Source organism: Amaranthus tricolor, chromosome 1, assembly GCF_026212465.1.
Source record: "Amaranthus tricolor cultivar Red isolate AtriRed21 chromosome 1, ASM2621246v1, whole genome shotgun sequence".
NCBI classification, from domain to species: domain Eukaryota; kingdom Viridiplantae; phylum Streptophyta; class Magnoliopsida; order Caryophyllales; family Amaranthaceae; genus Amaranthus; species Amaranthus tricolor.
In genome coordinates, this window is record NC_080047.1 from 43,472,133 (window position 1) to 43,498,689 (window position 26,557).

The 26,557-nt window shown below is 31.3% G+C and overlaps 4 protein-coding genes across 5 annotated transcripts; 3 read left to right on the plus strand and 1 right to left on the minus strand.

The window, feature by feature from the left end:
• The first annotated feature begins 700 nt into the window (after window positions 1-700).
• LOC130827701 (probable mediator of RNA polymerase II transcription subunit 26b) lies at window positions 701-5,332 on the plus strand. The gene is made up of 9 exons (XM_057693524.1): window positions 701-2,193; window positions 2,617-2,685; window positions 2,795-2,877; window positions 3,649-3,707; window positions 3,854-3,969; window positions 4,068-4,095; window positions 4,215-4,531; window positions 4,626-4,716; window positions 4,801-5,332. The coding sequence occupies exons 1-9, from the start codon at window positions 1,669-1,671 to the stop codon at window positions 4,923-4,925; spliced, it is 1,413 nt and encodes a 470-aa protein (XP_057549507.1). The 5' UTR covers window positions 701-1,668; the 3' UTR covers window positions 4,926-5,332.
• A 10,697-nt stretch (window positions 5,333-16,029) lies between these two features.
• Window positions 16,030-18,652, plus strand: LOC130827718 (protein ANTAGONIST OF LIKE HETEROCHROMATIN PROTEIN 1-like). The gene is made up of 4 exons (XM_057693557.1): window positions 16,030-16,330; window positions 17,111-17,635; window positions 17,717-17,942; window positions 18,020-18,652. Exons 2-4 carry the CDS (start codon window positions 17,114-17,116, stop codon window positions 18,520-18,522), a joined length of 1,251 nt encoding a protein of 416 aa, XP_057549540.1. The 5' UTR covers window positions 16,030-16,330; window positions 17,111-17,113; the 3' UTR covers window positions 18,523-18,652.
• A 32-nt stretch (window positions 18,653-18,684) lies between these two features.
• Window positions 18,685-20,104, plus strand: LOC130827726 (uncharacterized). The gene is made up of 2 exons (XM_057693568.1): window positions 18,685-19,042; window positions 19,146-20,104. The coding sequence occupies exons 1-2, from the start codon at window positions 18,695-18,697 to the stop codon at window positions 19,734-19,736; spliced, it is 939 nt and encodes a 312-aa protein (XP_057549551.1). The 5' UTR covers window positions 18,685-18,694; the 3' UTR covers window positions 19,737-20,104.
• A 1,285-nt stretch (window positions 20,105-21,389) lies between these two features.
• LOC130827709 (tubulin beta-5 chain) lies at window positions 21,390-25,345 on the minus strand. 2 transcript variants are annotated; one of them, XM_057693544.1, is made up of 4 exons: window positions 25,167-25,345; window positions 23,213-23,622; window positions 22,812-23,081; window positions 21,390-22,327 (listed from the first exon to the last, which is right to left on the minus strand). In XM_057693544.1, exons 2-4 carry the CDS (start codon window positions 23,604-23,606, stop codon window positions 21,651-21,653), a joined length of 1,341 nt encoding a protein of 446 aa, XP_057549527.1. In that variant the 5' UTR covers window positions 23,607-23,622; window positions 25,167-25,345; the 3' UTR covers window positions 21,390-21,650. The 2 variants fall into 2 exon arrangements, with proteins under 2 accessions (XP_057549527.1, XP_057549519.1); XM_057693536.1 differs by having other exon boundaries at window positions 23,213-23,611; window positions 25,167-25,281.
• Window positions 25,346-26,557: the final 1,212 nt, after the last annotated feature.

Genomic DNA, 26,557 nt, shown 5'->3' on the forward strand with positions numbered 1-26,557 from the left:
TTTCACAATCTTTCATAATCATCTAATACCACATCTTAAAATGATAATACATTGAAATGACTTTTGTAAAGAAAACAAAATGAGAGTAGTAGAACAAGTATGAAAATTAAATTTGCCTAGCGTTTTTTCCACTAAAACTACTCTACTTTTTTATTTTTTATTATCATTCCCAACATTAAATACTGACTACTAAATACCCCATTTATCACTATCTTAATTTGATAAGAAATGAGAAACCTAAATAACTCCCACGAAAATCAGTTATAGTATTACTGATCCAAAACACTCGAAATTCCTATTAAAACTTATAACATCTGCGTAAATCTAAAAAAGTTAAGTATCATCCAATTTAAATTTCTGTTATATTTTGCGCTCTCACTATTTACTCAAGTCTCAACTGCTAAGCCAATTTATTGATTTGCACATCTTTTTTAAAATTGAAACAATCAAACCGAAAAAACTACAAAAAAATCACTCTTTAAAATGTCAGAAATCTATTATCGTATCGTTAAAACACCATAATCAATACAGCAAACTCCAAGAACTCGAACTCGAACTCAAACTCAAAATCGAAAGAAGGATTGAGTGATCAATGATAGATGGATGGAGTATCCATCCTAATCCTTTTATCCTTCACCTCCACCCTAATTCAATAATATAGCATTTTAATCCATAAAAATATTTCCAAAATTTGTAACAAAATTAGTCCATTCTTCCCTCTCCCTTTCTCCCAAACTTTCCTTCTTCTAACACTCATTGTGTATGTTTTTTACATAGGGTTGATTGTTCCTAATTTCTTTCCCTATATCTTTCTCTCTCTCTAGATCTTCTCTCTCTATACTTTCCTTTTTTCCTCAATAATAATAATCCTAACAAATCCCCTTAAAAAATTCCTATTTTTTCTCATAAATTATTATAGCAAAGAATAGAGCATACAGTCTTTGTAGAGAGAGAAAGGATCAAGTCAAAAGAAATGGGCCAATTCCATTTCTAAAATTCTCAATTCCCAATTAGTTTATTTTCTCTAATTTGTACCCTTCTCTCTTCCTCACTTCCTATCATTTTCCTCTTCTCTATCAAATCCTCCACCTTTTTAATCACATTTCTTATTCAACTCTTACAAAACTCAGTGAAAATTTTCTTACAGAAAAAGAAAACCCAATCTTTTTTTTCTGTTCTGAAACTGGGTATATTACAAACTTAATCATAGTAATTAAAGTTTTGTAGTTTTTTTTTAAAAAAAAATAAATTTCTGGGGTTGTTTGTTGCTTACATTTGTTGTTCACCTGTCCGATTTTTATTTTTCTGGAAATTATTTTGTTAATCCCTTGAAAGTCACTTCAATCCTCCATATTCACAAATAAAGTTGGGATTTTGTGAGGATTTTTATATTTTTATTTGATTTTCTTGCGTTAAAAGTGGGTTTTTCTGGGATTTCGTCATTTCATTTCCCATTCAGAAATCCATCGAGTTTATTCTATTCTATTCTATTCTATTCTATTCAGATTCTGATTTGATCGAATAAATTCTCTGATTTTTTTTACGCATTTTTCCAGCTTTTTAATTTCCTTGAAAATTAATTCAGAAATAAGAATTTTGAGATTTTAACTACTGGGTTTTGATTAAAACAAGTTTTTAGGATCTGGGTTTGTGAGAGTTTAATCAAAAATGACCTCAAAATCAGGTGGTCATGGGCTTGATAATTGGAGAGACTTTTTTAGAAACGCGAAAAACTCTGATATATTTGATATTATTGAGCACGCAATAATGGTGGCATCATCAGATTGTCCAAAAGAGTTCCGAGTTAGGAGGGAAAGAATCGCTGAGTTGCTTTTCACATGTAAATTGACTCGGTGTTTAGGGTGTGAACGAGTTGAGTTGGCTGTTTCTGAGATTGATAATATTAATGATGATGATGTCAAAGTTGTTATTAAAGGGGTTGATCAATTTAATGATGATGTTGATGATGATGATCATCTTAATGGTGGTGATGGAAGTAAAGGAAGTAAGGTTAATAGTACAACTAGGGATGATTATGATCAAGTTGATGCTGGTGATGATGTGATGTTAAATCATGAAAGTAATTTTAGTTATGGTGATGCTGAGGCTTTAACTGATGCCATTGAAGAAACTAATGGGGTTATTGAAGAGGTTTTTAGGATCAAAGATATACTTCTTAATAGTCAAGATGAGGTTGGTTTTTCTATAATCCCTAGATTTTTGTGTTTTGAAATATTGTTTCTATGAGAATCATGGGTTAGCGAACATGATTCGCTAGATAATTTGCTTTTAAAATTCACAATTCGCTCAAATTTGCCCCCAAGAATAGCCCAAAACTGACCGTTTTTATGATTCCGAGGAGATTAGCGAATCACGTGAGACTGGATTAGCCTAATGGTCGAGCAAGCGTTAAGGAAGATTAATTCCCTCTTTCAATTGCCTATTGCCTATACGGATTCTCTAGCCTAACCCGAATTTAGAAAGAGAATATTGTTTTTATGGGCAATTGAGTGTTTTGATGGCCAATTTAGCTATTTGATGAGAAATTTGACATGGGTTTTGATTTTTAGGTTGAGTTTCTAACATCTAGTTCTTGTCATTTGAATCTTTTGGCAGTCTGATTCAGTGTTGTTTGAGTCCTTAAGGAGGCTACAATTGATGGCTTTGACTGTTGATATCTTAAAGGTTTGAATTTAATTCCTTTGCTGATCATGATCAATTGGTTGTTCTTCAATTATGTTACTTAAATTTTGCTTGTGTTTGAATGTTCTCATCGAGATTGTGTCGATTTCAGATGACGGAGATTGGGAAGGCGGTTAACCGGATTAGGAGACACAACTCGAAGGAGATTCGTCATCTTGCTCGGGGATTAATAGAGTATGATACCTTACGCTTAGCACATTAGTGTCTTCTGAGTTCTTGCTATTGTGGAGGAATGATGAATAGTGCTGTTTTTGTCTCAGAGCTTAACATATTGGTTAATACTGTTGCCACTACATTGATCTGTATTAAGTGGTGTTGCTTTGTTTTGGATATTGGCATGTTTGTTAAAAGTATGTTGAAAATGGATTAGTAGACCCATCTTTTGTCTATTTAATTATATGAAGGATGAAGATGACATGAAATTAGTGGGCTAGAGTGCTATATGGTGGCTTCATGTTTGACTTTAGAACTCTTTGTACTTTATTTAACTCTATGGTTATTTTAATTTTAGTTTTTTGATATTGTCTTTGTTGTGGACAAGGGGGAATTTAGGCCTAGATCATTCGATTAAAAATACCATTGATATTGAATTGTGTAACAATACAAAACAATGTTTGGTTTGATTGTAAGAGGCGTTCGAAACAGACCTTGGAGCCGAACCCAACTAAACCCGACGTCAACATGATTAAAATATTGTAAGAATCAATTTGGACATAAACCCGATTTCGAACCGACCTGAAACACCTGACCCGAATGAACACCTCTAGTTCTATACACATAAAGAGATGAGTGTTCGGCGTATCCTATACTGTTGTATTTTGGATTCGCCTTTGGGTGTGGACGCAATCATGAAATTGATGCATAATGTGATGTTTGTAATATTTTCCTTTGCACCCAATATACCTTTGCTAATAGTGTTACAATTCCATAAAATTGTGTTGGCAGTGGGTGGAAGATCATCGTTGACGAGTGGGTGAAAGCCACGCAAGAGCTTGCCGCAGCAGGTATCATTCGGGCTGTTCCTTTGTCATCGCTCTTTTATTTTATGTGATAGAAGCTAGAGTATATGATATTTCGAGATATTCTTTTGTGTCTTGTGTCACGACTCTTCTTTTACGTATTGATTTATCTTATCCCGTTGTTTTTGTAGAAGGAGGTACCCCTGATTCCGCTAACCCATCCACAGTTGATGAAGAAGAAGGGCTTCCTTCTCCTCCTATGGATGAAGGAGCGTTTTTCTCGACACAAACTATGGACTTTTCACAGGTACTTCACTAAGAGTATTATATCTGTCATTCTTTGTGATCGATCATCTTACGGAACTGACACATCTTGTTATTTTGGATGTCGTGTGCGATATGAAGTTCTTTGATGGCATGGATGATGATGGAAGTGAGTCAAACTTCCTTTCCTTTAGGCTATCTTTATATAGATTATGGTTTTGGGTTCTTTTTTTGGATTCCCCACTTACAAAAATCATGATAATGATGACCGGGGAAATGTTTTTTCAGATCCTCGAAACTGTGGGGAATTCAACAAGAACCAGGATGTTCGGGAAGTTGGAAGGAGGCCCTCTACGGTTAAACAAGACCCTCCAAAGCGAAGGGAAGAACCTCTAAAACAGGCGATTCCCCTCGCAAAGGATAACAAGGTGCAGCAAGGAAGAAGGCAAGAGCCCCTTCCGAAGCCAATCAAACCCGTAAACACACAATCTGGCCCTGGTAGACCTGCAAAGCCTAATGGTGAGCTGAAAATGGTAAAAGAATCTAAGTTGCAGCTGAAACTCGGGAAGCCCTCGGATCAAAGGAGACCGCCTCCTCAACCTGAGGTATAACAATTTTGAATTTTATACCATTTAAACTCGGATAAATTTACTTGACTATGTAGAGCTGAATTGTGTTTCGGTGTGCTTGTTTTATCAGAAGATACGATCTTCAGGCGACAATACCGTACAAGATAAACTAGAAGCCACAAAAAGGAAACTTCAAGAGCGGTATCAACAAGCCGAGAATGGTATTTTTATACACCCAATACGGCAATACCTACCTAGTTTAAAGTTGTGTGCGTAAATTGACATGTTTTTCCTGTTGTAAACAGCAAAGAGGCAGAGGACTATACAAGTGATGGAGATACAAGACCTTCCGAAGCAAGGGCTTTCGAGACCTAACCCATTTGCCAAATTCGGTAACAACAACAGGAATTGGGCGAATGGAAGGAGATAATAATCCATGAGCCCCAATTTTTCGCTTCACCATGGCTGACATATTTCCGATAGCAAGTGTACTTTAGCGGAAGTTTGAGCTTCGTGCTGATAATCGAGTGTTGGATCGGATGAATCCTTCAAATGGGTATTCAGTACCCATAATCTAGGGGAATGAGGTCTCCAACTCTCCGGGAAACATTCTCTCTTGAGCAGTTGCTTTAGCAGACATTTGAACTAAGAGTGCTGATATAACTTGCTATGTTTTAGTGACTGTTTGGTACAGTTTCTTTGATCTAAATTGTGCACAAAAACTAATGTGCATCTTCATTAAGCTCACATAGATATGTAACCAAAAATGAAGTACATATGTTACCTTATATATTTGTGCAAAGGGAAATAAAACCAAAAAAAAAAAAAAAAAAAAAAGCATTCTATGCAGCTTGCCAAGTTCTTTATAGGAGTATATCATTCTAAAAAAAATCTCCACTTTTTTTTTTAATTTTTTTTTTTGGAGTTTTGGCTAATCTATTTTCACCCTGTCACTTTGGATTTGCTGTACAACATCCAAAAAACTTTTAATTCAATATACATTATATAGTGCTCTTGTCATGTGGGTTTTGTAACATTTTTCTGGTGCAAAACAAAAAAAAAAAAAAAGAATATAAAAATGGAAAAAATGTATTGATGGAGTGAAAATATAAGTGTGTGAATGATAATTTAAAGGTGTTGGGTCAAACTCAGAAAAGGAAATGTAATTTAGTAAAATCTACAAAATGGACATTCAATAGAACCAAAAATAAATAAATTTACTATTTTGTTAAAAAATTAGGATTTGATTATAATAATTAATAAACACAACTTCTTAATTGAAAATAAATGATTTGGGTTTAAAATAAAATTTATTGGAACTTAATTGAAAATAAATTAGAATAAACATTTTTGTACTCTTTCATTCATTTTTTTTCAAAGAACCCTTCCTTTTTTTGTAATCTTTTAAATGCCTTTACCTAGGTGGTTCTTATTGTCTCTCAAGGACCCTAATATTATTTGGAGTTGTAATATTAGGGCTACAAGTACAAATTTGAAAATGACCTAACTTAATAATATATATATATATATATATATATATATATATATATATATATATATATATATATATATATATATATATATATATATAGGATCAAATAAGAAGAATTTTAAAATGAGAAGGGTAAGAAGGATTTTTGTTTGATTTTGTTTGGTTACTATATATACAAAAAAAAATATTATGTTATAAATTAAGAATATTTTAAAAAATATTTCATAGTTACCTTTCTGTATAACTTATAGTTACTTTTACAATTATGAGTTTTTGGATATATATATATATATATATATATATATATATATATATATATATATATATATATATATATATATATATATATATATATATATATATATATATATATATATATATATATATATTATTGGAAATCTATTAATGATCGTAAATAGTGAAAATGATAGATGAAAATTTAATGTTATTTATCTTGTAAAGTTACTTGACAATATATTGAATTATGATCATGACTATCATAATTTAATTATTTTCATTTTGGGATTAAATCTCAAATATTTAACATTATTAAAATACCTTTGGTTAATGGGTCAATGGGTCAAGATTACAAATCAATGTCGACCCTTAAAGTCAATAACAGTCAAAGTCACATAATTAGAACATCATACAACAGTTTCCCACTTTCACTTCAACTAACACACTTCCATAGATAACCGTCTACCATCTCAAGATAACCGTCGTCACTACGTCACTTCCATAATCATATTCTCCATAAGGAAGCACTACATAGATAACCAACGGGCAGTTACAACTTCCATACATAGACTCTTATAAATATATCATCCTTCTACAGAAATAAGGGTTACACAATTCTACTCTCTCATACTCATACTTACACTTACTACTTACATTTTTCGATCTGACTTAAGCATCGGAGGGCTTTTCCGGGACATTAGCCCCCAGTTTAGTCTTTCTTTGTGGTTGCAGGTACACCACTCACGGAGGTCAGATCATCTCACTTCCTTTAATACGGAAATACTTCTTTCTTAAAGTCCCCTTTATAAATTCGACAGTTTCTTAGCAGAAACACATCCATTATCACCGGGAAAAACTGTGCCATTGAGCTAGGGCTGGCAAAGGTTGACCCGACCCGCTAACCCGACTTGAACCTAATCCGAAATAAGTAGGTTTAGGTTCAGACTTTTGACCCAATTAATTAAATGGGTCGACCCGACATGATCTGTGTATTAAATGAATTAGGTTCAGGTAAAAACTTTAAACATGAAAAAAACCTGTATAACCCATTTAATTAAATGTGTTAATTTCGAGTTAAATCAATAAGTATAAGCCAAACTTAGTTCATTTAATATTTTCTTATTTTTCATAGTAAATACAAAATAAAGAACAAAAAACATAAAGTTAAAATTAAAGCCTAAAAAATAGATTTAATCAATGTTAAAAAGCTTAAAACGAAAACAAAAAAATTACAAATGGGTTAAGTGGGTTGAAATCAGGTCAACTTGATCTGTTGCAGGTCGGGTCAAGATTGTGATTTTAGACCCTATTAACTAATGGGTTCGGTTTAGGTCAAGGGTTTTCTGACTTATTTATATATAACTCGAACCCGAACCCAACCCAACCCGACCTGATTTGTTTAACAGGCCTACATTGAGCCAACAATTTTATTTAATCATAAATTGATCATATTTATTCTTATTATTTGGTTAGTACGTTTTATTTATTTCTTTATGGTTTTGAAATCTATCAAATCAAATAATATATCAATTGAAAAAAATTATATATATTTTTTTTGTTGAAGGGCTAAAGAGTGAAACTTTAAAACGGGTAAGATCAAGAGTGAGTGTAACAATTCTGAATTTTCAACCCTTAAATTTTCGACCTCTTATACGAGACTTGAGCTGAAAAACTTATTAAAGATTAAATATTACTATGTAGGAGTATAATATAACCAAAAAATGAAAAATAAAAAACTTGTTATAAAATATTTTTTAAAGAGATAAATAAATAAACAAACAATAAATGCAACAAAAAATTAGGAAAATTCAGTTATCTATGAGCTGGAAATGCAAAAAAAGCATGCTAAAGATGCCAAGAATGTGAGCTATTTTGAATAGTTAGGAGGTAACAGACAACTTTAAAGAGAAGCAAATTAATTATTATTATTATTAGAGATTATTAACAAAATGCAAAGCAAAGAAAAGTATAATCTAATTTCCATCAATATTAATCAAGTAATGCGAACAAGTGTTGTTGGTAGACACCTACTCTCATCTCAAGCTAATTGCTTAAGCAACATATAATACTAATCCACTTCTAATTGTTTTTTTATCTACCATTAGGCGGGTCCCAAACAACAATTACACTTTGACCTATCTGATAAATTCGTTATTATACTTGTATACAACAAGTTCTACATAAGAGGAGAATTAACTGCTCACAAATCTAATAGATTTCATCTTATACCAAATTGGTATTAAAATTAAAAGAATAGCCCATTAATCTTATATGTTAGTCAGTCTATTACTAATTTCAACACTATCATTATCACCCTATTTTTTTCAATCACCCCTCACTTCTCAACAAATTAATTACATCCCATTACTTTAAATATTAATTAATTAAGTTACACTAAAATTAAATGAGCTTTAATAGAATTGACAGTACTATTTATATTAATGAGATTCATAATTTTTAAAGGATCAAATAACACTGATAAGCTTTATGAGAAATATTATATAAAAGATAAAATATATATGCACGCGAGATATCGTTATATTCCTTTTCGTATAGTAGTTTTTTCATGCATTTTTGATGATATTTTATGATGTCTATCTTGAAATATTACGGTTTAAAAATTACTTTGAAAATTGTGTTAAAGTAAATGAGAAGAATAGAAAAATCAAAGGAGTAGCATTTACATATTGATGGATCGATGCTTTGTACATTTCAATGAATGTTTCAGCTTTCCTCTTGAAAATCAGAATATTCCATCCATTCTCTAATGTTCTTCTCATTTAAAATATTTTACTTTAAGAAGAGAAAAATTTGACTACAATTTTTGAGAAATACATAGAAAAATAAATATCCATATAAGATATCACCAATCGATATTTAAAACAAAGTATACTCTAGCTATACTAGTCATATTATAAGCTAATTACTTACTTTTTAAAATAATTTCATAAAAAAACATATTAAATTGACTATATATTGAGACTTTATTAAGAAATAAAAAAAAAATACTAAATTAGCTAGTTGCCACCTTTTCATACTTGCGAGGAGACAATACATGGTTGGACATAGTATCATGTTGCGTACAATGTGTATTCAAGGGTATACCTTGACTTCCATATCTTCGTATATAATCAAAGGTTGAGAATTTTTCATATATATATATATATATATATATATATATATATATATATATATATATATATATATATATATATAACTTTTTGTTATTTTTAGAAATTAATAATTAAAGTTATATGTAGGGACGGAGCAAAAATTTTGAAGGCTTTATATATTTTTACGATATCTTTAAAATAGGGTCCTTTATTATATCAAAAGATAAATTGTATTATAACATTATATTTTAAAATTACTTCAAACATAAAAAAAAAATTTACAAGCAAATCACTTAAAAAATGTTGTTTAGAATCGGGCATGAATAGCACCATTTAATATTTAGAGCCCCTTATTTTTTAGGCCCTAACCGACCATCGTCATATAACATTAGGATATGCTTAAAAAATAAAAGGAAAGAACAAATTGAAACAAAAGGCTTTTTCTTTTGTTTTTTCTTTCTTTATTTTATTTAGATGATGAGAACCTTCACACAAATCTTGAAATGCAAGAACCTGAATACTGTTAGCGTATGTATACTCCTAAAAGAAATTCGTGTTCAATGTGTTATCTAAGCATATGACCACAAATTATAGGCAACTCCATGGCCCACTTTTTCTAGAGTATTATTCAAAGAATATTAATATTATTAAAAATTATGACAAAGCATTTGTAAATATTCTCCAAATTAAAATTGGAGAAAAAGATGTGAGAATAATCTTAGCATGATCTTTTATGTAGCAATATTGTGTTATTTACAAATTATTTTTTAATATTATTGATTCATTTAAATGATCTTGCAAACTTAAAAATCAATCGCAAAATAATACTCCATATTAAAACATAATGAAATAATATCATGTCATTTTGTTGAAGTATTAATTAGGAAGTAATTTTGTAAAACATAATATATTATTCTTCATTGATGATTGACACACAAAAAAAGTCAATTTAATTGCATATATAATATTAGATTAAAATCTTTGGTTTTTGGATCTTAATAAAATATTTTAATTTTCAAAAAATATTAGATATGGTATTTTTATAAGACTACTCATTAAATTGAAATCATTATTTCTTATTTTCAATTCATTTAATCTAAATATTAAATTTAATGTGTCAGTTAGAAAGTATTAATAATTGGAATGGAGAGTGAGTAGTATATAGACCTATAAATAAAAGATTAAAAAAAGATTTACACAAAAAAATATTAGAAACTAAATCCATTTTAAACCTATTCTTAAAAATTAATGTTTTTCATCACTTAAATTTCCCTTAAATATCAAAAAATGAAAACGCTTAAATAGGTGGAGACCAAAAAATTAAGCTCTTACATCATTAAAATTTTCTTATAATTTTAACGTCTTTTAGTATCAAACTTTATTGCAAATTACTTGTGTTTATCACTTGAAATAATTTTGGTTTCATACTATCTAATGCAAAATTATTTTATCTCACAATTTTGACACTCGACTATAGGAAGCATTATTATCCGGTGGTAAATTTAGAACAAAATCAAATAATATCGTTAATATATATTCAAAAAAAATATGGTTAATAAGGTTTAAATTAGGATTAATGTTGTCACATATCAAAACTCATATTAACTTAACTAACACATAAATTACTATCTCTAGACATATGGTTGCAACATAACTTAAATGCTATCAGTTGACATTATTGACTCAGCATAGTTCCTCCCCCACTAGGCTACCACTATTATACTAACTTTATTCCACTGAACATGTCTTATTTACTTTTTTATGCTATTTAATGCATTTATTAAATGCTTAATATCTGTTATTATAGATAATGAAATATTATAAAAAGTGGATATTAATAATCTTTGCATTGAGGTGAATCAAATAAGATATCACTTGACTATGTTTAATTTATTGATTATAAATAAAATAAAAATTAAGATTAATAGGTGAACAACGCGAATAAGTAAATAGGACATTTTTATTGGAATGAAGGGAGTATTAAATTTGGTGTGTTCTATCTGAGTTAGGATCCTCTCCATTACTAAAAATGTAATGAAGTGTCTATTACTTAATCTAATGACAATTATTGCTTAATAAAGTTTTAATTTGGGGGATTTTGACATTTAATTTTTTTAAAAAAAATATGTGTCAAAATCCTAGAATAACTAATAGAGAAAAGTAATTGAGAGGGATCGTAGTATGTTTTATTTTTGTATACACTATTCCACGTAAGCTGTAAGGGACCCACATGATTGGCTAAGTAAGTTTAGTGCACGTGCACATTAACGGTGTCAAATGAGTTAATCAGTAGAATAGTAGAATCTAAATGCCTCCCTACAAGGAATATTCCACTTTTACCATTAGTAGCAAAAATAATTGGGCAAAAATTTAGAAGGTTAAGAAAGTCAAATTAATATTAAAATAAAAGTAAAAAGAGGTGTATATAAAATAATTGAAATAATGGTAAAAAATATAAAATAAGTAGAATGACTTTCATATCAATGGGATTGCACCAAAACAAATATAGTGATTAAACAGAGTGCGACAGTTATAATATTTTATCCTTTATATAGTAAATATGATATTAAACAAAATAAAAATTAAATTGCATCAACGATATTAATAGAAAATTTATATAAATGAGTTTAAAACAAAATAATTTAATTTCATATAAAAAATGATATAAAATGAATGATGCAATATAAAATACTCCCTCCTATTCAGCTTAGGTGTCCCATTTATTTTTGAGACACTGTTCATTTATCACTTTTAAATTGCATTTTATTATTAATCTATAAGTTAAAACATAGTCATGTGGGATCTTATTTGATTCGTTTTGATGTAAAGATTATTAATATCAACTTTTTATAATTTTTAATTATACATAACTCGATTTATTAAGGATTGAATAAGTGCATTGGATAGAGTGCATAAAGTAAATGAAACACTTAAGATGAATAGGAGAGAGTATTAGTTTAATAATTCAGATGTGAGGAGTGAAAAGGAACTTTCTTTCTCACTGACTAGTGTACTAACTAAAGTCTCAAATCCTTTGTAAAGGATTTTTTTTAGTTTATCCGTTTTTTTATGTTTGTCCACTTTACTTTTTACACGCATTTTAAAGTACATTTAAAGTCTCATTATCTCTAAGCACGCACAATAAACAATAGTAAAATTATACTAAAATTCTTTGAATCAAGACGAATCTAGCAAGATATCACATGAACATATTTTGTCTTCAATATATACTTAAAGAATCAAAGTGTAAAACTTAAAATGAACAAATAAAAAGAATAGAAGGGAGTTATAAAAATCACTCTTTTAAAGGTCTAAACCTAACTATATCAAATAAAAGAAGAAAAAGAGAGGTTATTGTAGTATAAGATGTTGGTCATATTTGATAAATGACTATATTATTGACTGGTTTGACCAATTATTTGACAACACTTGTTATATTACCATATACTTTTTTGTAAAGTAATTTATAAATTGTCCTATTTACCCCGCTTATTTTGTACTTCATACCTTATTAAATTCTTACACTTTTGTCATTATTTAAGGATAACAATAATAATTGTTATCAATTAATTATTTCCTTAATACATGTACCAAGTCGAATTAGTACAAATATTATAGAATGGAAGTTAGTATATCATAAGTTGACCTAGTGATTAAAGACTGTAGTCGGTAGATAATTTTTTAACCTTATCACGATAAAAAAAAACTATTATAAATTGTTCCTAATATTCAAAATCTCTACATTTTAAAGGTTATGTACAATCATATATCTTATACACATACCTGTCAAAACGTTTAGTCAAGCAGGTTTCGAGTCAGGTCTTTTTTCGATCGTATCAATTTTGAGTGGGATCAATTTCGGATCAAATTCTAACAGGTTAGGGACGTATTTGGATCAACCCAACAGGTCATTGACTTTTACTTTTTTTTCCGTATCATTATTTTTGTAAAAGTATATGTTACAATAATTTGGTTTTGCAGTGAATCCTGCTAAGAATGAAGACATAGAGCTAAAAATGTTGACGTAAAATTAAAAATGCTAATGTGTAACTAAAAACGAGTAAAAACGGTCAAATTTAAGTTTGGATTGGATTTAAGTCATTTGACCTAATTTCTTGATAATTTTTTATGTTATCTTCAATCACAGATTAAAACTTTTAAGTTATAACCCACGCACTAATAATTTCTGATCCAATTTTAACTAAATTTCAAAAATTAAAACTTAGCAAGTCTACCTACATACTTCATATCAATCCGAAACGGCCTAAGAACATAAAGCATATAATGTCAAAAATAGCGTTGGTCATTTTTTTTTTGCTTGAAAGTTGAAAGCATTCAATGAATGTTTACGCATTCTGTTGTAGTCGGGCTGCCCACACTTGACCCACACATTCACCATTCACCATTCACCATTCACCATTCACCATACTTGCTGTCCAAAAACCCCAACAAACTATTTTACATTCAACATTTTTAATACACTATTCATTTTTCAGACCTCATCAAATGCATTTTGCTTTTCGTGGCTAACCGTATATAAATAAATAGAAAAAAAATCTAATATGAAATTATAATTAAAAAATATAACATTTTTTTTTTGAATTTAATGTCTTCATATGCAAACGTCAAAAGGACACTTGGATTGTCAAAATTGTCGCTAATTATCATGCGCAATTATAATTAAAAAATATACTACAATTTTTTAAATTTAATTTCTTCATAATCATTTTTTAAAATTTAATGTCCTCAAAGTTGTAATGTTCTAAAAACTATTACATACACGACTAAATACTCTTAAACTACTAAGTTTTCGAATAGATATTTTCACTCATTTATACTGTAATTTATTGTTTGCATTACTAAAACTTACTACTAAATTTAATTTATTTTTTAATAAATGTTATTGGATTAAGCTAAGGTGAACAAAACTAGCAATAATATTTCTTCCTTTTTAAGTTGTCCCTACTTTACCTACCAAAAGAAAAAGGTCACACCATTATGTTGTAGTTATTCATAGATGTCGCACTTCTCAAATTACTCAAAACTATGAATAAATTGGTAAATTCATCCAAATCAAACAACTATACATGTCAATTGGAAAATGGAAAATATTATTCAAGTTTTCATATGATTCATGAACAAGAAAAATAATAAGCTATTGGTGGTCATAATAATATCACAAGGTTTGTGGTCCAAACTTTATTTTCCCTCATTCTTTATAGAAATTGTATGGACTAAATCTAACCATTTTGGCCATAATGTTCATAATTTTAACATCATGGAAATGTAATGATGCGAGTGTGTCAAACAAAAAACGATCTGACTGTCTTTTTTAGGCTGACTCAATATATATTTATAGTTTAAAAACGATTACTTATAATTTTAAAGTATATATTTATGATTTTAAAGTAGTAAATTCCAACCTTAAAGTGATTACTTACAGTTTTAAAGTGATCATTTGTAATCTTAAATTAAACGCTTATAATATTAAATTGATGGGTTTTTATATAGGTACATCTCATGGTGAAACTGTTTTACACAAGACTTGTCGAAACCTCAAATCTTGTATGAGACAGTATTATGAGACGAACTCATATAATTAGCTAATTTCTCTAATTAATCACTTTAAGATTGTAAGTTATCACATTAAGATTATAAGTGATCACTCTAAAACTATAAAACATGATCACTTTAAAACTGTAAATAATCACTTTAAAATTATAAATAATCACTTTAAAATAATAAATATATATATTAAACTAATTTAATAAAAATAATATAAAACCATCTCTCACTGTGAAATGGAAATGCTTTGTTACCTTTACATCCAATTGTGAAATGGAAATGCTTTGTTACGTTTACATCCAATTGCAAGTACCACGAGAAATCTGTCGCTCGACATCGATTATTTAGCATGTGGGCCCAATTGATGCATACCACTACGATTGGGCCCCCTTTTTGTCTTGATTGGACACTAACTATTCATGATTCGGGTCGGTCGACATGGCATCATTTGAATGGTATTTTGGAAAATATATTAGCATATTGAAGTGAAATTTTTATCATTCATTTTTATTTAAATTTAGCATTTAATTTTATTTAACTAAATTCAATATATCAAAAATTCATAAGTAATATTTTGAAATACGTAAATTCAAGTAGATCGAAGTGGCCCACAACCAATTAAGTGTTATCATCACTATATTATTTTGGTTCTTTGTACTTTTCTCGTCTTATTAAGTTTCTACTTTTCTTTTTAAAATATTATACATTAAAATAAAATGTTCAAGAGTATTTCCCTTATAAAATTTTCCTCTCTAGCCATCATTTTTAAAAAGCTTTTCTCAAAAATTCAAAGATATTAATTTTCTTTCACACTCCTATTTTAACTCCCTACATTTTTCTCCTAGACTGATAGTTTTTCATGAAAAATGAAATTATTTTCCATTAAAAAGTAATTTTTAAAGAAAATTATTTTTCACAAAAAAGTATTTTACATATTATCGTGACGTACTTATCAGGTAAAATGAGGCACAAAACCTCAGTCTCATTGTGATACGGTTTTATATTAGGCTATACAGTCCAACTAAATAATTATATATCCACCTATATACTTCAAATACTAACTTTTAGATTTAATTGTTTAATATTTATAATGTTATTTAAATATTAAAAATGATACTTTAAGGGGGCGTTTGGTTGGGGGTATTAAGGAAAGGGAAAGGGAATGAAAATACCCCATTCCCTTTGATGTTGTTTGGTTCGCATTTTGAATCATTCCGTTTACCCAATTTTAGGTTTTGGTTAACCTAAATCACGTAATCCCCATTCCCCACCTCCCCCTCCACTTTCCCATTCCATTCCCTTCCCCATTCAGCTCCTGCTTCCTTCCTCGCCTCCCTACTGCTGCTGCTGCCTCCTTCCTCGCGCCTCCCTCCTCGCGCCTCCTTGCTGCTGCTGCTGCGCCTCCATTAACGGAATCTCCATTAACAGGTGAGTCTTCCTTTTTCTTCTTTCTCCTTTTTTAGATTTCTGCTGCTGTTTTCGTTTGCTTTTTTGTTGCTTTTTCTTCTTTCTCCATTAACGGAATCTCCAATTTTAGGTTTTAGATTTCGTTTTCTGCTCCTTCGTTCGTTTTCCCATTTGAGTTCCATTGATGTTGTTGATGCTGTTGAAATCGTTCGTTTTAGATTTAGCTATTGATGCTGTTGCTTGAATCTTGTTGCTTGATTCTTCGTTTTCATTAACAGTGTTGTTCCATTAACAGTTGAATCTTCGTTTTCAGTTGCTTGAATCTTGTTGCTTGAATCTTCGTTTTCATTAACAGTATTGTTCCATTAAAAGTTGAATCTTCGTTTTCAGTTGCTTGAATCTTGTTGCTGTTGAAACCAAATTTGAGTTCACTGTGTTGATGCTTGTTGATGCTTGTTGATTTCCCATTTAAATTGATGTTTGAATCTTGTATGGTGTTGATTGTTGAAGCAGTATTGGTGTATGATTAAATTGATGAATCTTGTTGCTGTATCATTAACTATATCGTGTTGCTGTTGATTGTTGAATCTTGTTGATTGTTGATATCCAAATTGATGTTGTTTTAGAAACTTGGGATTTTAGAAATTGGGATTATTGATGTTGTTTTAGTATGATTAAAAATTGGGATTTTAGAAACTTGATTATGTATCATTGTTTGTTTGTTTGTTTGGTTTTCAAGAATACATGGAAACAAGGTGCTTGGTAATTCTTTGATGTTCTTATTGATGTTCATTTGTACAGAAAATGGCTAGCATTGGTACTTCTTTGAAAAGGAAGAGAAATTGGGATTGTATTCGGTTCATAATTACTATGATTAATTGTGTTGTGTTGCTACATTTGATGTTGTACTCGATGAGAAAAACTATATACGATTCCCATTATGTTAAGCTTGATAAAAAAACTAGGAGAAAAATGAGATTGCACAACTTGAATAGAATGATTAGAGAAAGTGACACTTTGTGTAGGAACTATCTTCGTATAAATCGATACACATTTGGTGTTCTTTTAGAGATGGTTAGAGATATTGGTGGATTAAATGAAACAAGAAACACATGTTTGGAAGAGATGGTTGCGGGTTTCTTATACACATTAGCTCACCATAAGAAAAATAGAATGATGGGTGCACATTTTTATAGAAGTGGTGAAACTATTAGTAGACAATTTCATGCTTGTTTGTTAGCAATCTTAAAGTTACATGATATTCTTCTTAAGAAACCAACACCAATACAAGAGGATTGCAACGATGAAAGATGGAAATATTTCAAGGTAAATAAAAACCAACACTTTAATTTGAGATAAAATGGAGATACTATTACATATTGTAAAGTGATATTGTTTGTTTTGTAGAATTCATTAGGTGCCCTTGATGGTACAATGATTCTAGTGAATGTTCCTTGTGATGAGCGATCCAAATATCGGACTAGAAAAGGTACCCTTGCTATGAATGTATTAGGAGTATGTTCACCCGAGATGGAATTTATATATGTCTTACCTGGTTGGGAGGGGTCGGCACACGATGGTCGGATTCTTCGAGATGCTATTTCTAGGCCTAATGGGTTGAAAGTTCCAAAAGGTAATTTGATTGACGTACTAGATTTTATTTGAGATTAACTTAGTAAGAGAGTAATATTTTTTTTTTAATTTGTCAAGGTTGTTATTATCTATGTGATGGAGGATATACTAATGGAGAAGGATTCCTTGCACCCTATAGAGGGCATCTTTATCATCTTAGAGAATGGAATAATGGCCCCCGACAACCCCAAACCGCCGAAGAATATTTCAACTTAAGGCATGCAAAAGCTAGAAATGTGATTGAGAGATGCTTTGGATTACTCAAGGGAAGATGGGGGATTCTTAGAAGTCCTTCTTGGTTTAGTTTACAAACACATGGTCGAATTGTACTTGCTTGTGCTTTATTACATAATTTGGTAAAGAGATACATGCTTGCAGAATTTGATGATGAGGACTTGTTTGAGGAAAATGATAGTGATGATAATGATGGTGATGATAATGATGGTGATGTTAATGAGGAAGATGATGTGGAGTACATAACCTCCATTGCTGTAACCGATCCATGGACGAATTTCCGAAATACAATGGCCCAACATATGTTCAATGATTGGAGGGCTAGACAACGCAGACTTACTTTGTGATGTTATTCATTTTTATTTAAAACCTCCATTTCTTGTATTTGATTTTCAGACTTGTATGTTTATTTCTTGTATTGAATATTTGTTGGTTCATTCCATTTTTATATACATGCAATTTTGTTTACTATGATCAGTATAGTTCAATTTTGTTTATTTGTATTGAATGTTATAGAGGATGGATGAAAGTAGTGCTAGTGGAGGTGGAAGGGGAAAAAACAAACGATTTTGGACTGCCCAAGAAGATAAGGCTCTTGTGGAAGCCTTGTCAGAGTTAGCTGTTGATCCTCACTGGAGGTGTGAAAATGGATTTAGAAGCGGCTACATGGTTCGCTTAGAGGAGCTCATAGGTAAGGCTCTTCCTGGTTGTGGTTTGAAGGCTCTGCCACACATTGATTCTCGACTTAAGACACTTGTAGCCAAGTTTAGGGCTATTTCTCAAATGTTAAATACAAGTGGATTCGTCTGGGATGATGAAAAAAAAATGATTTCTGTAGATCGGGCTGTTTATGACGAGTATTGCAAGGTATGCCAACCTTTGTACATTTGACATTGTTTACTTTGAACAGTATGGTTCAATTATGTTTGAGATTTTTTGATGATGTTGTACATTTGAATGTTTGGTTCAGAATCATCCGAATTGCAAAAACCTGTTTGGAGTTTCATTTCCGCACTTTCATGAACTAATGAATGTTTACGGCAAGGATTACGCTACCGGAAAACCAGCTGAAGATTATGTTGAAGCAATACAGAATTTGCAAAACGTTGCCCCTCCACAAGTTACACTTGATTCAAGTGATGATGAGGGAATTGATGCTAGTGGTAATGCCACTCAAACTGTTACTTCTCCTCCTGCTAAAAAAATTAAAACTGAAAAAACTTCTAATAAAAGAAGTAAGAGAGGAAATGCTGGTGAAGGTAGTTCTAATGAGTTGGCTAGCTTACAAGCATTCATGAAAGACATGAATGTTCATCTTTCAACTATGGCAAATGTGATAGCCCGCACTGATGATCGTGAGCAAAAAGTAGTTGAACAGACTGAGAAAGTGTTAGAGGAACTACTATCTTTTAATTTAGAAGGTGTAACTCCTAACCAAGTTTTTGAAGTGGCTAACATTCTAACCTCACAACCAAACAAGCTCCTCATATTTTCAAAGTGTCCCGACGCTTTGAAAAGTGATTATGTTAAGAGTCTTCTTGGAGGAAATAGTAATGCTTAGATCTAATGTTGTGGTTCCATGAATGATTTTGAAAAGGACTAGAACACTTTTCGTATGTATTTTGATCTACAAACAAGTCATTATATGTAATTAATCGAGCTACGTTGTTATTATTTAGAGTTATGTTTTTTCAAAAAATAATTTTTTCAAGTTTATCATATAACAACTACTTATTTTTGGAGAAAATATAAAAGAATTTAAAAAATCAAATTTTGATTCCTTAGCTTGAACCAAACAGTCACAAAGGGAATCATTCAGCAGTTCATTCCGTTTCCTGAACACAACCAAACAACTAGGCTAAATTAGGGGAATCCATTTCTTTCTCCTTCATTCCCTTTCCTGATTCCATTCCGATTCCCTTGTGCGAACCAAACCGCCCCTAAATATTAAAATACTCTTTTCAATAAACTCTTTATATAAATTTATGTTATTGTATAAGAATTTCTTAAAATAAGATTTAACGATAAAAGTTGTGTTTTGTCGGTTCGAGTAGCCCTTATATCATGTCCCTCGTGCCTTGTACCTAGGCACCCACGTAATAGTCCGTTCCACTTCTAAATCTCCTTATCCTAATACTTATTGGCCCATCACATATGCTAAAAGCCCCAAGAAGATTAACCTTGCTAATTTGAACCAGAGTTAGTATAATTAGGAAAAAAAAATCCTCAAAAGTCATAAACAATGATATCTAACTATCTAAGCTTGATGGCGTATAACTGATGTACAAACTTTATTCAGAAATTCTTAAATGAGATAATTTTAGATAAATTATTAGAGTTATTTTTGTGTGAGACTGTCTCCCAGTGAGACGACCCTTAAAACAAGATGTGCACAAGTTAAAAGTTTTTATTATTGGGTTATTTAACCTAAGTATGAAACACGTCTCACGATGAGACCGTCGCATACAAGATTTTGTGAAATTATTTTTATTGGGTTGGCTCATTCACATTTAATCTATTTAAGTGATCACTTAGAATTTTAAAGTGATCAACTAAAAAAATGAACTAATAATATTAATACATCCTATGGTGAAACAGTTTCATACAAGACGAGCTGAGATTTATCAGCCCATCTTGCATGAGACCGTTTCAGGATGAGACGATCTAAAAACAAGAAGCCATTTAACTAAAATTTTCTATTATTAAGTTATTTAACCCAATTATAAGACATCTCTCACGATGAAACAAGAATTTCTGGAAATTCATTACACGACAAAAAGGAGACAAGAATCAGGATCAAAGAATTTCTGTTCCAAATATTTACCATCTTGAAGCCCATATCTCCACGCATTTCTGCTAAAAGCCCAAAATATTGTCCAAACATTCCGTACTAACAATTTTTACTCTTCTCTTGGTATGAGAGTGAGACAAGCCCACACAAAGGACTTTAAAATTTAAACAATAAGTGTTTTATTTTAATATTTAAATCATTAACTTTAACATATGCGTTATACATTAAAAATTAAAAGTGAGTATATTAATTACAAAATTAAATGTTTCAATTAATTTATTTGGCCTATTCAACCCATATCAAATATGATTTGTTTTACGATATGATGAACGTCTTAAATGTGAAACAAATGTGAAACAAATACATAATTAACAACCAAAAAGATTACTCATTTAGGGGCATATACTTCTACAACACAACATATAACCTAAAGGCCATTAAAACAAACTACTCCCAGAAAGTAAATTGGACATAGCAACATCAAACCATGTAATAATATCAAATATGACTACATACCAGAAATAACAAAGCTAGTAAGACATAATATGACCAAATACTTTCCACAGCTTATCACATATCCCCCTTCTTTTCCACATTATACATACAAATCATCTGATAGTAAACACACAAACTTACACGAGGTTGCGAATTTATCCAAGCAGACTTGCTAAAAAGCTCTCATTCTTAAACCTCTTCTTGATCAGACACCTCATCTTCATACTCACCTTCATCATCAGCAGTGGCGTCCTGGTACTGCTGGTATTCCGATACAAGATCATTCATGTTGCTCTCAGCCTCGGTGAACTCCATCTCATCCATACCTTCACCAGTGTACCAATGCAAGAAAGCCTTCCTCCTAAACATAGCTGTGAATTGCTCACTCACCCTCCTGAACATTTCTTGGATGGAAGTTGAGTTACCGATGAAGGTTGAGGCCATGCTCAAACCACGGGGTGGGATGTCACAAACACTTGACTTCACATTGTTGGGGATCCACTCAACAAAGTAGGATGAGTTCTTGTTCTGGACGTTGATCATCTGCTCATCTACCTCCTTGGTGGACATCTTGCCTCGAAACATGGCTGAGGCAGTGAGGTACCGTCCATGCCTGGGGTCAGCAGCACACATCATGTTTTTAGCATCCCACATTTGTTGGGTGAGCTCAGGGACAGTTAGGGCACGGTACTGCTGGGATCCACGTGAAGTCAAGGGGGCAAACCCAACCATGAAAAAGTGGAGACGGGGGAAAGGGATCAAGTTCACGGCAAGCTTGCGAAGGTCAGAGTTCAATTGACCAGGAAATCGGAGGCAGCAAGTGACACCACTCATGGTGGCAGAGATCAAATGGTTAAGATCACCAACTGCATCCAAATAACAAATAAATCAGTGGCTTACTCAAAAATTGACGCCACCACAGTAGAGCATCACAAATGATATATTTTTTATCTGTAAAAGAAATCAAAAATTCATTTAGAAGCACAAGACAAGTCAGCATTGCATGTGCGACTGTGATTTTTCAATGTCAAATATCACGCACTAGTAATCATTTCACAGGAAGCATAGCAGAAAAAGTGTTAATCAGCTTGGCACAATGTAGAAGAGATTTGGCAGCCACAGTTACTCTCAGTCTCGGGCTAAACAAACATAACCAAAAGTCCACAATGTGGAAGATATTTGGTGGTATGTGCACTTGGTTGTTATGATAGTATCATTAATGATAGAAGGGGGACACTAGTGCACTATGCTAAATTTACCAAAGACAGCCAAATACTAATATAGTTGAACAAATAATACTAACAATATCTCTAGAAAGGCATTGTGATTAAAGAAAAAAACAATACTCACAGCTGGGTGTGGTGAGCTTCAGAGTCCTGAAACAAATGTCATAAAGTGCTTCATTGTCCAACACCATACACTCATCTGCATTCTCAACAAGTTGGTGAACAGAGAGGGTAGCATTGTATGGCTCAACCACGGTGTCTGAAACCTTAGGTGATGGAAAAACTGAAAAGGTAAGCATCATCCTATCGGGATACTCCTCCCTGATCTTGGAAATCAACAAAGTACCCATACCAGAACCTGTTCCTCCACCCAAAGAGTGGCACACTTGGAATCCTGCATTGCAAATGGAAGTAGAAGCATGATGAGCCAAATCACAACCAAACAATATAAATCTTGGACGTGTAGACATTCAAGTATTAGGGTGTACAATCTCGCAATGGTAAGCAAGAGTTATCATAGTATACCTTGCAAACAGTCACAGTTCTCAGCTTCCTTCCTCACAACATCGAGAACTGAGTCAATAAGCTCAGCACCTTCAGTGTAATGACCCTTGGCCCAATTGTTACCAGCACCAGACTGCCCGAAAACAAAGTTGTCGGGGCGAAAGATCTGACCATATGGACCAGTTCTGACAGCATCCATGGTACCAGGCTCAAGATCCATCAGCACAGCACGAGGAACAAATCTTCCACATGAAGCCTCATTGTAGTAGACATTGACACGCTCCAATTGCAAGTCTGATGTACCAACATATCTTCCAGTGGGGTCAATGCCATGCTCGTCACATACAACCTCCCAAAATTTAGATCCAATCTGGTTACCACACTGACCACCCTGGACATGAAGGATTTCTCTCATTTTCCCTAAATTAAAACTTGGATCATTAAAACTTGGATTAGTTAAAGTTCCGACTTCCAACCATCCAGAAAGCAAACTAATGTAAGCCCATACTAGTTAGTAGTTACAAAATTAACTACTTAAACTAAAATAAAGAAGCAAATCAACCCAATCAAGGATATTCAAAAAGGTTCTACCGTTCTAGCCATATAAATATATAATTACCAGGTAAATTCCTAGTAATTACAGCTGATATAGACTTAAACAGTCAAATCAAGCATAATAAAAGTAAGACAAGCATTCATAAGTTCTTATTAAACATGTGCACACAAATTTAGAAAGTATAATTATGTATGGCATACTTTCCTAGTAATTATGTATCCATTCATAATTTACACAGTAGAATCAAGAATAGTAAAAGCTAATAAGACATGTTATGCATAGAAAGTAAGGTGCAGACGTAATATCCGAGAAATCAGGCATAGTAAATGGTATTAGATGCTGCAATGTTTTACTGTTAATCGAATTAAAGCAGTAGAATTATGTAACAAGCATCCTTGTAAGTACTCCTATGTACTATTGAATTCGCACATCTTCAACGCGAGTTTTTTTATAGCAAATGTAGCAATTGGATAGCAGAAGTATTCAACATTTCCAATTCATACGTATCTCAATTTTCGACACACTTAAACATTTCTCATCAAAAGGTTTAAAATGTAAGATCCATTAACCAGTAGCTTATGCCCCGGGCAACATAGTTAACCAGACAACAATTTGACAACAATATGTTATTGATTATTGTATACGGTGGCAAGGCACTAGGCAGCAACATACTTTTTCCAAATTGCAACAAGAACTACCTAAGTTGTTAGACAAAGTTCACCGCATATCAGTAAATTTCTGGTTATGTAGCACAAGCTTCCATTGCTTAAAACGGTAGTCATTTCATTAGATCAAACAACTTCACCAAAATCAATCAGCAGATCCCAACATATTTATTTGAGTTGGCATCTCTCAACTCTTATATTCAACCAAGACATGAAATGTTTCAAAATTGGTCCACGTGACCTAGACCAGCGAGCTAATTTGCAAAATGCAAAACCTGACTGAAACTACATAGATCTAATCCAAAATAACTGCGTATCTTCAAATCCAGTACAATCAAAATCGTTCAAACCATCAGATCTAACGAAAATCATAATCGCAAATTCCATTGCTCACCATTACCAACCAAATTCAACTCAACATCACATCTCAATTCCAAAGCACAAATCAACCAGTTTTTCATACCAACTCACTACAATTACGACGAAGTTGTAATCGCAAAAGCGTTATATCATCATTTCCAAAAATAAAATCAACTCAAAATCAGTAGACATAACTCTAAATCACAAACCAACTATAAACAACCACTTAAACTCATAATTCACAATAAAATCCTGTAAAATCATTCATCAATCAAAGAATAAAAAAATCAGAAACAGAAAAACTTACAGAATCAACGCAAATTCAGAAACAAAATCAAAATTACTGCAAACAAAGACAAAAACCTAAAATATTGTTGAAAATGTTGATCGATACCTGACTGAATATCAAGCGAATAGTAACGAAATGAGAGGAGAGAGAAAGAGTGAGCGAGTGAGAGTGAGAGAGTGAGAGAGTGAGAAAAATATCAATTCCTTCTCAAGGTTTATAAATGAAAAGGGATTGGATCGTACGGTTTATAATTATTCCCTCCTTTTCAAACCATCATAGTTTAAATACCGTCGATTCGATTCAACCGACGGTTGCGATTTTGTTTTAGTTTGCCAGCCATTATCGAAATATAATGGTTTAAATTATCCGGATTCGGATATCCTGGTTTGTCGGGTGAAAATTACAATCCGGGTCAATTAAAATAAACCAGATATACAGAATACGGATATGCTTCCATTGGATTTTAATAGTTACTACCGTTCCTGTAGCAATTACAGTTCATCAATTGATCTTATAGGGTATACATTTCTCTATGTATAATGTAAAACATATTCAAGTGAGATTTTTTTTTATTCGTCTTAATGCATAATTTTTAATAATATTAACTTTTTAGAATTTATTACTCCCTCCCTTCTCTATTGTTCTTCCTATTTGGGATATTCCGTTATAAGGAGAGAGAGAAATTTATTAATATTTTTGACATATATTTAAAAGATAAAATATATCTATGTGATATCTCGTTAGATTCGCCTTAATGTATACTTTTTTATTATGTATTTTTTATAATTTTTTATTATATGTATTTAGAAATATTGAGGTTTAAAATTTACATTAAAAACTGTACAAAAAGTAAAGAACAAAAAGAAACAGATGGAGTATCATATGAAATTAAACATATTAAAAATTAAAATCGTATATCGAATAACGTGAAAAAAAAAAGTGTAGCAACTATTCAAAACCAAATAAAGTATTTGTTTAAACAAGATCTAGTATCAAAAATTTAATTTTTGGGCACATAAATTATAATAGTTGGACTATTCAACGTTTCTTACGTTAAGATCATCAACCGTTGGACAAAGAGTGTTTGAATGCCACGCGCATTTGTATTATTGCAAAGTTTATTCGAGATCTCTTGTACAGTGAAGCAAGCTGGCAAGCAAATGTTTCTGCAGAGTAGGTCTAATGGAGTTATCACTTGAATTATTTTATACTAAAACCATTTCTATTTTTGATATGCCAACAAATTTTATGAAGTTTTTATTTTCTATTTTGTGTTTTTATTTATAGTACAAATTTTGAATAAATATGAAGTATTATTTATTTTTATTTAATATTTTAATAATATTTTTGGTCTCACATATTTTCTATTAACTTTAATAACAATTTATGTCTTTATAATCTTCATATATTTTCGACTAAATCTTTGAAAAAAAATTATTAGTTGTGATTCTTATATTTTTTTTCACTAACTTTCTTATAATTCTTTTTTTTATGTC